The sequence below is a fragment of the Bidens hawaiensis genome, unplaced genomic scaffold (genome assembly GCF_021521415.1).
Source record: "Bidens hawaiensis isolate Kalapana, Puna unplaced genomic scaffold, B.hawaiensis_p1.1 tig00001032_1, whole genome shotgun sequence".
In the NCBI taxonomy this organism is placed as follows: domain Eukaryota; kingdom Viridiplantae; phylum Streptophyta; class Magnoliopsida; order Asterales; family Asteraceae; genus Bidens; species Bidens hawaiensis.
In genome coordinates this window covers 4,003,315-4,015,979 of record NW_027491060.1, presented here as the reverse complement: position 1 = coordinate 4,015,979, position 12,665 = coordinate 4,003,315, and the positions used below count along the sequence as shown (strand labels likewise).

Below are 12,665 nucleotides of genomic sequence, written 5' to 3'. Positions count from 1 at the left end.
ATTTTGGTTTATGTTTTATTAGTTCAACAAGGATTTTAAAAACGATGGATTTAGTTGTTGGTTGATGGGTTTGGTCTAAAAGTTATCTGAGCCAACGGGTTTGGTTTGAAAGTTGTCTGAAGACGGATTTGGTTCAAAACTCATCGGCGAATTAGTTCAAAGCTTGTCTCCGCCGACGGTTTTGGATAGACATTTATAAAATCTAAAAAAATTAGGCCATTTTAAATACCTTTCTTCAATTCTTCTCAAATAAACTATTTTGAGAATTAAAAAAAGAAAACTTGTGCACAATTCTTTAAAAAGGACAGAAATATACTCCAAAGTTCAAACTAGAGGTGCACAAATCGGGCTTTTTAAATACCCGGGTTCGGGTATATAACCGGGTTCGGGTATGACCGGATACGGGTATGGCCGGGTATTGGTAATAATCGGGTCGGGTTCGGGTCTCTAAAAACCATACCCTATGCATCGGGCTCGGGTAGGGTATAGAACCGGGTATTTGAATACCCTATTATCGGGTATTGAAAAACCCATATTTACTGGTTTTTTCGGGGTTTTTTCCGGTATTTTTTGGTATAGATTGGATTTTTTTTAAAGTTTACACTTTTAGGGGTATTTTTCGGGTATACATCGGGTATTTGAAATACCCGGTTTCAGGTATTGGAAAACCCCGGTTCCGGGTTCGGGTATTACCGGGTACAAATCGGGTTTTCGGGTATTACCGGGTACAAATCGGGTTTTCGGGTATTACCGGGTACAAATCGGGTCCGGTTCGGGTTCTGGTTTTAGTGCCAAAATGCATACCATATCCGTACCCTACGGGTAGGGTCGGGTATTAAAAACCCGGGTATTAAAAAAACCGGTTCCGGGTTTTTATTTCGGGTCCGGTTTCGGGTTCGGGTTTTTTGTGCACCTCTAGTTCAAACTTCACGTGCCAAACAATTCGTATGGGCCTCAAAAGTTCGGAACAAATATATCTCGTGAGTTTCTGGGCCCTAAACATCAACTATAATTTTGTATTTTGTATATTTTTTAAAACTACGGGTCCGTCTAAGGCTATGCGTTGTTGGTCACTCACTCACGTTTCATCATTTTTATCACCCCGTCATATAAGTGTCATCTCAGTTTTTCTCCACTCTTTAACTCCATCACTCAACCTATATTATCCATTTTTACCATTTCATTTACTTATATTAGTCAGAAGAAGAAGGCAAACATGATTGAAGATTTTGGAGAGGGAATCGCAAGATGATGGTTAATGGGACCCTGTCACTAGTGGTTTGGGGTAGGTGGCACGATGTTTCCGTGACACGATTGATGCCACCTCAACACTACTAGTGATGGGGAGTGACTCATACCCTTAGTCTAATAATTTATATTTTTACCCCTCGACAGTCAACATCTTTGTTGCCTTCAATGTTTCCAAGCTTTTCCTGAAGTTTTGTTTGTTGTTTTTGTTCACATAATACATTCATTATTTGTACTTTCTAGTTAGACCATATCATGTCTATAACTCTATATATTTTAAATAAATTAGTGGTAAAAGTAACGAAACCATCATAACTTAGGTGTGGTTTGTTATTTAAGATGTGAAATGTCTGCAGTTTATGGATCACATCTGTAGACCTATGTAGAAGAAGAAGTGGACCAAAGGCGTGTAGTTTGTAATACGAAGACTGTTTGTTTTTATAACTTTTGTATGCTGCTAAATTAAATTGTAATTTAATAAACCGATTTTTTAAACTTAAAAGTTTTTCAACATTGAAATTTAAATAATAGTTATACAACAATGAAATAACATTCATTAAACCACAATAACATTTTTTTTAAATCATTCATTCCATACATTGCTTTAACTGCTCAGCGAGGGGTGGAGAGGCGACGACCGGTGGAGGAGCGAGGAGTGGTGGCTAGGGTTGAGAGTCTGTGAATGAGAACAATGGTTTATGAGGTTAGAATATGTAAAAAGAGGCTGGGCCAGATCTGCATCAAAAAGAGTTTGCACGTATATTTTTCAATGAAACGCATGCAAGAAAACAAACACTCTACAAAAGCTCATGTCTGCGTGACGCAGACTTAAGAGCTCCTGCAAAGCTTTTTTTTTTATAAAACAAACACCACATTACTTTCCTATACTATAGATTCTATGTATTAATTGTTTGGATTTCTAACAGACTTTTTACTTGGTATTCAACGTACGAAATGTTATAAGCTTAATATTAAAGATATAGATGGATAAAAGTGTATGCGTAAGTCTATGTCGTTACGAGATGCATACCTACTAAAGAGGTAACAATGCCACATGATGCCGGTTACTGTGATCACTATAGGTGTCCAGTGGGACCCAAAAATATTTTTCATGGTATTCAGAAGATGGTCAATATCAAAATTTCATAGGGATCAGATAAGACTTTAGCATATATATACTTTCTTTACAGGGTATGGCCTGTCCCTACACTTATATGTAAGTCTGCCAATGTATGTGTCACAATTCGGATTATGTACCACTATTCAAATTTTTGAAGAGAATCCGCGTTGTGTAATGGTGAAGACAAGGAAGGATTTTTTATATGGGCAATTTATTTAGCGAGTGACGAAAAAACCCTCATATATCAGGTATGTAAGAGGCTTTTTATTTAAGTTTTCACATCGTTAGTGTTAATATCAAAATATGTTACCAAAGATATATAACATATAACCCAAATTGTACTTGAAAACCTTAATACCTTTTCTAAAACCATACTAACTAATGACTTAATTAACTCTCATATTGTTTCTAAAACTTTAGTTGAAATGTATTTTTGGTGGTAAGTGAGTGGGCCGGGCCTGTTGGTACCCGTGACCGACCGATCCCGTGGTTTCAGTTGACATATATATGATTGAAAATTAAAAATATTATATTACTTGATATTTTTTATGTTCTATGCAAATGAAATATAACCTTACAAATAAATGCAATTCATGAATGAGATAAAAATCAGTCACAAGCTACACGAATCCATTTATGACACGATGATTTGGACCACAAACGCCAAAATGTTTTTAACCTTTCTATAGGATAAGACATAATGAAGTTTAATCATTATGGCAATTTTGTCCTCAATGGCTTCATTTCATCCTTCCAAAATGTCACTTAACGTAGAGCCAAGAAACAAAGAAGATAGGGGGTATTATTGACAATTCACATGTCTAATGGTTTCTTATATATAGTGAAGAAAGAATGTTATGAGGTACAAATCCACCCAAAGTCATGGACTCCACTATTTTTGCTTTCTTCTTCATTGTTTTTCTTTCCACTTCAAGAGCTTTTGATCCATGCCCATCTTTAAACCCAAAATCGGATCTTTCCATCATCCATATTTATGGAAAATGTTCACCATTCTAGTCGCCTAAACCAACTTCTTCATGGACCACCACGGTTCTCAATATGGCCTCCAAAGACCCTCAAAGGCTAACATACCTGTCAAGCCTTGTTGCCACAAATCCCACATCTTCGGTGCCAATTGGACCGGGCCAAATCATAAACATCGGCAATTATGTGGCCCGTGTTAAAATTGGCACACCTGGTCAACTCATGTTCATGGTTTTGGACACGAGTGCAGACACTGCATGGGTACCATGCAGTGGGTGTACTGGTTGTTCGTCTACCATGTTCTCACAAAACACATCAACCACTTACGGGCCATTGGATTGCACCACTTCTGAGTGTGTCCAGGTCCGTGGGCTTTCATGCCCAACATCTGGATCCACAATTAGTAATTGCTTGTTTAACCAATCTTATGGTGGCGATTCCTCATTTTCGGCCACTTTATCCCGTGACTCTCTTCAATTGGCTAATGACATAATTCCTAGCTATGTTTTTGGATGCATTGGCAATATCTCCGGACATTCTATCCCTCCTCAAGGCTTGTTGGGATTGGGCCGACGACCGATGTCACTACTTTCACAATCGGGTTCGCTTTACTTTGGTGTGTTTTCATATTGCCTACCTAGTTTTAGATCCTACTACTTTTCAGGGTCACTTAGGCTCGGCCCAAATGGCCAACCAAAAACTATAAAATACACACCACTTCTAAAAAACCCACATAGACCTTCCTTGTATTATGTGAACCTCACGGGTATAAGTGTCGGTAAAGTCAAGGTACCCATACCTCCAGAGCTACTAGAGTTCAACCTAAACACCGGTGCAGGAACCATTATCGATTCAGGAACGGTTATAACCCGATTTGTGCCTGATGCCTACAACATAATCAAGGAGGCATATAGGAACCAAACACAAGGACCATTTTCGTCATTAGGCGCATTTGACACGTGTTTCTCAGTGACTCATGAAGATGTAGCCCCAAGGATGACATTCCATTTTACGGGATTGGACATTGTTCTACCTATGGAGAATACATTGATACATAGTAGCGTGGGGACACTTGCTTGCTTGGCGATGACGTCAACCCCGAATAATGTGAACTCCGGGTTGAATGTCATTGCTAATTTGCAACAACAAAATTTGAGGATTTTGTTTGATATCCCCAACTCTCGTGTTGGAATTGCTCGTAATTTGTAACTAGATCCATTTAACTCGTCTTTGTTGTTAATTCCTATTGTTGTACGCAAGTTTTCATATCTATTTGGCATTATGCATTCGTCTTTCTCATACGGGATATATATATATATACACACTCCTACCTAATTCTAACTGATATTTTCTAAACAAGTTAAAAGAATTACTTGTTATGGGGAGAATTAAGTAAAAATGAAATTAACATGCTAATTGTGAGAATCAAGTGGAGTAAGTATATATACAAGTATAGTAATTATGTAACATAGAGATATTTCCCTTTACCGACCAAATTTGTGTTATACCAAATGAACTGGTGTGATTTAATTCATGTTAGGCTATCGATTAGCATAATAGTAATTCTTGAGTTACCAAAATTTTAATTAAAAAAATCTTTGATTTAAAAATCGATTGAAATTATAAATGTGTGTAGAGTATATCGACGGTTAACTATAATTGCTGGACATTTGGGTTTCCAAACACCTTATATATTTTACACCGATTGTATACAAACTGTTATGTAAACTTTCTTATACTTGTTAAATATGAACCTTTTTTTATGTTAATCTATTTTTTACACTGGTCAACCGGAACACAGGGTTAATAATGGTTAATCATTAAATTAAATAACTTTTTACAACATCATAACTAACCGTTGTTCCAACGTGTTTATTTCAATGTTAATGTTTTTAATGATTTCATAATTTTTACCGTTGCTACATTTTTATTTTGTCAACGTTTCGATATAGATAACTTCAATATATTTTTAACGTGCCACAACACACAAGTTTCAATACTAATTTATCATATTTGTTATTTGAATACCTATTATTGTTTCCATGCTTTCCTCATCTCAAAAGCTCAAGGCCCATGTGACAATTGATTATTCATGTAGGCTTACCTTCCTCAGTTTAAATTTCTCTAGAACTATATGGTTCTGTTTATTTCCAACTATGGAATTTGACATAAATTACCCAACAAAAGTCGAAATCTTTTAAAACTATTTGGTCATACGGAAGTTAGTTTTATTGGATTGAAGTGGGTTACAGGGAGCCTAACAACTTTTGGGCTTAGGCCTTTTCTATAAGTTTTATTTCTGGCCCTAACTTGATTAGGCCCATTAGGAGCTTAAAATTATAACCAAATACAAGTAAAAGCAAGGCGAATAGGCGATACCCATCTTAGGATCAGTGACAGAACCAGAAACTTTTAATTAGAGGTTCAATACATGGTATGTCTAGCGTTTATATATATTACATACACTAGTGTTTAATAACAACTTTTTACTTACATTAAAACAAAAGACTAAAGGAATAATAACTTTTTACTTATATTAAAAAAAGACTAAAAGAATGATAAAATTAAAAATTTAAACAACTCTTTTAAATCAAATAATCGAAAAGAGCAAAACAATCCATAAAAAATGAAGTTCTAGTAAAAAAAAAGGACTTATTTTAAATTGTTAGTTTAATATTACTATTACATTTTTATTATTAATACAGTATGATTACACACTTTATTAAATAAAAAAAGTAAAATAATTAAGAAATATTTACAAACATTGACCAAGATGGTTTGACTCAAATATGTACTATGATGGTTGTATATTCCTAAACTACCCCCTCCTCGTTTCCCATGAACTTCATCTTCTTCGCCTACTACTTGTACAGATAAAAATTTTATACAGATGAATCATTTTTACATTTTGTTCAACTTCGCTCACTGCTACTTATCTTTATCTAACAAATTAGGAGGTCAATATAAGAAAAAGCCTACTCGTCGAAGGAACATAACATGCTTGACCGGAGTATGGCCGGAGGGTCAGCGGGCCCTCCGAACCCTCCTGTAGATCCGTCACTGCTTAGGATGTCCTTGGCACGGTTTTCAATTATCTGATTATGAAAATGCAGTGATTTTTTGTAAATTTGGAGAAAAAGAGTTTACCCTTTTTATTTTTTAGTATTTTTTGAATTTGTTGTGAGTAGAGGAGAATGAAAACTGTAATGATAAATGTAAAAAAAAATGTTATTTAATTGAGAAAGAGAGAAATGTAGCGCTCTTTACAACCAAATTCAGAAAATAGAGATGAAGATAAATAGATAGGTTGAGAATGCTCTTATTACAACCAAAAGTTATATTCAAATCATAATAACAACAAATACTTATATACAAATCAAAATAACTATCAAATAAAATTTAGATATTGATAAAGCAATATTATCCAATATTTAAGTGTTAGAAAACCAATACACACATGACTTATAACAGATTACATCTTATTTTTCATAATAAAAGTTTATTCTAAACACGGCTAATGTAACAACAATATGTAAATTGTATAACAACAATATTCGACAATGTTTTTCACTTAAAAGAGGTTTAAAGAGCAAAAAATTGCTCGTTTATAGTTTAAAAAAAAAATTCAAATGACTATTATATTTAAAAAGGTAAAAAAAAACTATAACATAAAAATGACCATACAACCCCTAGATTAAAATTCGCCTGCTATCACGTGCTTCAATATTGGTTCATACGTTTGTAGGCTTAATCTAATTTTGTATAAAATCTTACCTATATGTATACCATAAAACCATTCTAGAAGAAAGGAAAATATACAACTAATAAAATAACGTCTTCTTCTCATTCAAATCATAGACAAAGAACACTACATATAACTATATAAGACACACCAACATATTTTCAAGAGAGTCACATGGGATCGTCAAAAAATTATTATTCCCACACCCCTTTACATATATAAAAATAAATAGTAATATTTGTTTAAAAACTAAAAAAAATATAGTAATAAATAATGTCAGTAAATGTTTCTTCAATTTGAAGATCGATCAATAAAAGAATCATGAATAAAAAATTATCTATCTGCAAAAGCTCCATAGATAGATATCTCCACCTTCTTCTTCTTGTTCATAAACATCTTGGTTGATTGAAGAAGAAGAATGATCAAACTCAAAAAATGATGAATCCAAGTTGGACCATGGTGCAACCATTGACATTAAGGTGCCATCAAAAGGATCATTAACTGAAAAGAATGTTTCATCATCTTCAAATAGATTAGTAAGTGATGGTGTAGTGGATAAAGATGAAGAAGAATATGATGGTGATGGTGATGGTGGCATTGGAGTCTTGGCGGCTGCGGCTGCGGCTATCTTTTGAATGGATTTGGGAGACATTATGGTGGTGGTTGAGTGGTCGTGGTCGTGGTCGTGGTCGTGGTCGTAGTCCTTATGAGAAAAATTGAGTTTAGCAGTAGGACCCTTGAGGCAAAGTAAGGCTGCATCATAAGCTCTAGCTGCTGCTTCTGCCGTGGAATAAGAACCTAACCATATTCGTGTTTTCTGATTGGGTGCTCGAATCTCTGAGACCCATGAACCCCAACTCCTCATTCTCACTCCTTTGTATTTCTTCTTGCTAATATTTAACGATGATGATGATATCGATGATGATGATTCGGTTTCATTAATAGTCTTTTGTTGTTTCTTCACCATTTCTCTAGATAGAACAAGATGAGTGAATAGAAATTCAATTTGTTGTGTGTCAAGTGATGATATGAAGATGAAGTGAAACCAAGTTGTTACTGTATATATAGTCTTCATGTGGAGTGAAATATATGGGTGACAGGTGTTTTTCTTGTTATTTTAATTTCTATACCATATATTATTAAAATAAAATAGAGACTTGGAGTTCACATTATTGCATAAAATCCATTTTGACTTCTCTATGAGTTTTGCTAGCTTGTAGATATTAATCATATTATATAACACATATTTGTTTTTTTTTCTTTTTCTTATCCGCGTTTAAAACAAACCTCCGATATTTGAGTCAGTTTTTATGAAACGAAATATCAATCATTCATACTGATTTGACACTTCAAGACTGACTCATTCAAAAACATCATCGACAAGAAACCTCTCAGTCATGTTTTGAACCTGAGACCATTATATCTCAATTAACATCATTCCATTGAAACAGAAGACAATACTTAGTTTTTAGACCCAATTAAAAATTTTGTCCTTTAAAATAAGACGAATTACGGTTCGTGTCCTTTTTTTAGTTTCCTTGCAGGCGGTGTACTTTAAACTTTTTTTTCCTACAAGTTTTGTCCTTTACGCTAACTGGTTTAGAAAAAGTCAGTTAAATCCCATCACGTGAGGCGCATGTGAGGGTAGTTTTGTCCTTTCATATATCTCTGCAACTAAACCCCCCTTTATCAGTCTTCCCCCCTCCCTTTCAATCGATTCAATTCCCGGCGATTAAAAACCCTCGTATCTGACTCGACTCAACAACCCGACAGTTAATACCTTAAATTGCACATCATTCTCAAAACTTAAAAACGTAAGATGGATGATCCTCCTCCTCCTCGATTCTACATTCGTGAAGCTGATGAACAATCAAATGCTGATGCGTTTTATGGTAAGTTAAAACTTTAGGGTTTATAATTTTAGGGTTTATAATTGGGTTTATTTAACTAACAGCTGTTTAATCTTGTTTGTGTAGTAAATAATCCACATTTGTTCACGATCAAGCTGCACCATGGTGGCAGTTTCACCAAATTTCCTGGACGGGTTTATAACAGAGCCGTTGTCCATTTTGTTGACATGCTAGATATTGACAAGTTTTCAGTTCACGAGCTTGATCGAATCTTGCTTGAATTATCCTATCCTACAGATAAGGTTAGATTCTACCATTATGTAGTACCGGGTTCAGAATTGGATTGGGGGCTTAGAGCTTTGGGAAGTGATGATGATGTTAGGGGATTTGCTAAGTATATTGGAGCTTTTAATCAGTTAATGAATGTGTATGTTGAGCATGAGTTCACCTCTGTACACACATACTTCTGCTCACCCTCAAAGTTTACCATTGAAGAGATAACAGATGAGGAGTTTCTTACAAGTGAGGTCGTACTAGATAAAGCAAACTCAGTTAAGAAAAGGTTGTTGTTGGAATGGCAAGATAGCACAAATGAGGTTGTTGTTCAAAAGGTAGTTGTGGAACAAGACAAACAGGATGCAAACGTGAATGTTCAAGAAGAGAATAATGTTGGTGTTGTTGAACAACAAGACCAGATTGATATATGTCATGAGGATCTAGAATTTGACCCTATGTTTGGAGAGGATGCTTTTGGTGTGTAACCTACAAATGAGGTGGAGATTGATTACAATGGTGATGTAGATGGAGGTGGGGATGGAGATAGTGAAGATTCTTCAATTTCAGATGAAGAAAGTGGAGATGAGTCTTCAAGTTCAGATGAAAGTGGAACTGATGATAGTAGGGATTCTAACTATGAAATGAGAAATGAGAGTTCTGATGATGATGAACATCTAGAGGGTTGTCCAGTTAAGAAACCAAAGAATGTGAAGAAATCTAAGAACAAAAAGAAATCTAAAAATGTTAAGAAAACTATGGATGGTGATGAAGATTCAGAAAGTGATTCAGATAGTGACTTCAACTATGAAGATGGTGAAACACATGATGTAGATGTAGATATGAGGGATTTCAGACTGCATACTGATTTTGAAGTTGAACAGCAGGATGCAAATTGTAGTTTAGAGGGTTTGGACATAGAAATGGATGATGTGATGTTGGATAATGATAGGATGTATAATGAGAAACAAAGAAATGAGGGGGACATGGATTATCTTTTCCATGTGGGACAAGTTTTTGGTACAAAAGTAGAGGTGAAGGATATGATCAAGGCACATGCAGTTGAAACAAGAAGACAAATTAGGATAAGAAAAGATGATTTGGTAAGGGTGAGGGCTGTGTGTGAAGGATATGGAAGATGGGTCCCACATGCAGGGGGTTGGATCTAGCAGTGCTAATAAAGATGAGGGACCAGTCCAGAAAAGTATTGGGGGTAGGGGAAAAAGGAAAGACCCACTTGTTATTAGATGCCCTTGAGTACTGTTGTTGTCATACCAAAAGAGAACAGCTTCATGGAAAATTACAAGGTTGATAAATGAACATAAATGCCTTCAATCTAGGGAAATTTATGCTTGCACAGCCGGGTTCTTCTCAAACCATTTGGTTACTGATCTTCAAGATGACCCAAAGCTGAAAGTTAAATCCATCAAAGAAAGGTTTCAAAGGAGGTTTGAAGTTGGTGTGTCTGAGATGAAAGCTTATAGGGCAAAGATGTTGGCCAGGGAACATATAATTGGAAATTTCAGAGGTCAATATGGGTTATTGAGGGATTATATTGAAGAGTTGAAGAGGACTAATCCAGATACAACAGTGAAGCTTGAATTAGAAGAATGCTCAGATCCAACATCTGAGACAAGACAATTCAAGAGGATATACATCTGTTTGGGGTCTTCGAAAAAGGGGTTCAAAGCAATAGGTAGGGATCTGTTGGGACTGGATGGGGCTTTCCTTAAAAGTGCTTGGCCTGGTCAACTTTTAACAGCAGTTGCTCTAGATCCAAACAATGGATACTACCCTGTTGCATATGTTGTAGTTGAAGCTGAAACATTGAACTCTTGGGAATGGTTCTTGGAATGCCTTGGTGATGACTTGGATATAAACAACAGATCCAAGTTTACCTTTATGAGTGACAGGCAAAAGGGTCTTATACAGGCTGTAGATAAGTTGTTTCCTTCTGCAGAGCATAGGTTTTGTGTGAGGCACATTGAAGATAACCTAAGATCACTCTTCAAAGGAAAGCTTTTAAGGGATGCTCTTTGGAAGCTGGCTAGATGTACATCACCTACACACTATAAGAGAGAGATGAACAACCTAAAAAACTTGAACAAAAGGTGTCATCTTTGGGTATCTAAGATCCCACCAGAAACATGGTCAAGGTCACACTTCTCTGGTAAGTTTTTAATTTTGTATCATTTATTCTCTCATAACTTTCAAGTTTTGTCCTTTATCTGTTGTGTTTTGTTATAATAGGTAGAGCAATGTCTGATGTGTTGACCAACAACATGTGTGAATGTTTCAATTCAAAGCCGGTAGATGAAAGGGACAAGCCTATTATCACATTGCTGGAATACATCAGAGAATATGTGATGAGGAAGATTGTTATTGTGTTAAAGGTAATTGATAGGTCATCAGGGTTACTAACACCATATGCTACACAAATTATGGAGTTAGTGAAGAAGGAAGCAAGCAGGTGAGTTGTATGTGAATATTTACTTGTCTTGTAAATGATGTAAATGGTTTACATATTTGGATGATAGGTACTCTGTGCATTGGAATGGTGAGGATCATTATCAGGTAACAGGTCCATATGGTGATCAGTGTGTAGTGAACATGAGCACAAGTACATGTGCATGTAGGAGATGGGAGATAACTGGGATACCTTGTAGACATGTGGTGGCATGTATTTGGGTGAAGGGTGCACATGACAGATCTGTTGGCAGGCCAGAAACATTTGTCAAACCAATTTACACAATGGATAGGTGGAAGGCAATGTATAGCTACAAGGTGTATCCCATCGGTATGAGTATGTGGCCCACATCACAAGTCCTAATCCAGATCACAGCTCCTAAATTCAAAAAGCAAACTGGAAGGCCAAATAAATCAAGGAAAAAGTCAGCAGTGGAAAGGGAAGATGGTGGTTCAAGGAAAAAGTCAAAGGTTGATGCAAAGGGCAAGGGAAAGGTTGATGCAAAGGGTAAGGGAAAGGTTGTGGAGAGTGAAGGTCAGAAAGTGAAGGCAGTGAGAAAGACAAAGCCAAAAGGATCAAACACTTGTGGGACATGTGGTCAAAAGGGTCACAACAAGAGATCACGCATGAAAAATCTTGCTGATTAATGTGCCTACTGTTTGACTGTTTTTGTAGTTTTTTTGACTTTATGGCATGGATATTTTTAAGTTGTTAGACTTTTTTTCAAGTTTTTCATGGTATGGATGTATTAAGTTGTTGTCTGGACTAATGTTGCTTTAAGTTGTTGACTTTAATATGGTTGATTAATGTTTAGTAGTTGTTAAATGACAAGTAGCTTTTAATATGGTTGTTCATTATTTAACTTGGTTGTTGTTTGCATTTATGGTTGTTGGTAATGGTTGTGCAGAACTGCAGATGGATCAGATGTTACTTATTTTAAGGGTTTGGACATATTTGCCCTTGGATCAGATTTTACATAAT

General features: G+C 35.7%; 1 protein-coding gene and 1 pseudogene across 1 annotated transcript; one reads left to right on the top strand and one right to left on the bottom strand.

The window, feature by feature from the left end:
• Nucleotides 1-3,241: 3,241 nt before the first annotated feature.
• On the top strand, nucleotides 3,242-4,561 carry LOC143555793 (aspartyl protease AED3-like). Its single transcript, XM_077045294.1, has one exon. It carries the CDS (start codon nucleotides 3,428-3,430, stop codon nucleotides 4,559-4,561), a length of 1,134 nt encoding a protein of 377 aa, XP_076901409.1. The 5' UTR covers nucleotides 3,242-3,427.
• A 2,683-nt stretch (nucleotides 4,562-7,244) lies between these two features.
• On the bottom strand, nucleotides 7,245-8,114 carry LOC143553873 (ethylene-responsive transcription factor ERF014 pseudogene; annotated as a pseudogene).
• Nucleotides 8,115-12,665: the final 4,551 nt, after the last annotated feature.

Excerpts from the sequence above, each read along its gene's own strand:
- LOC143555793 (XM_077045294.1), top strand. The coding sequence starts at position 3,428 with ATGGCCTCCAAAGACCCTCAAAGGCTAACATACCTGTCAAGCCTTGTT.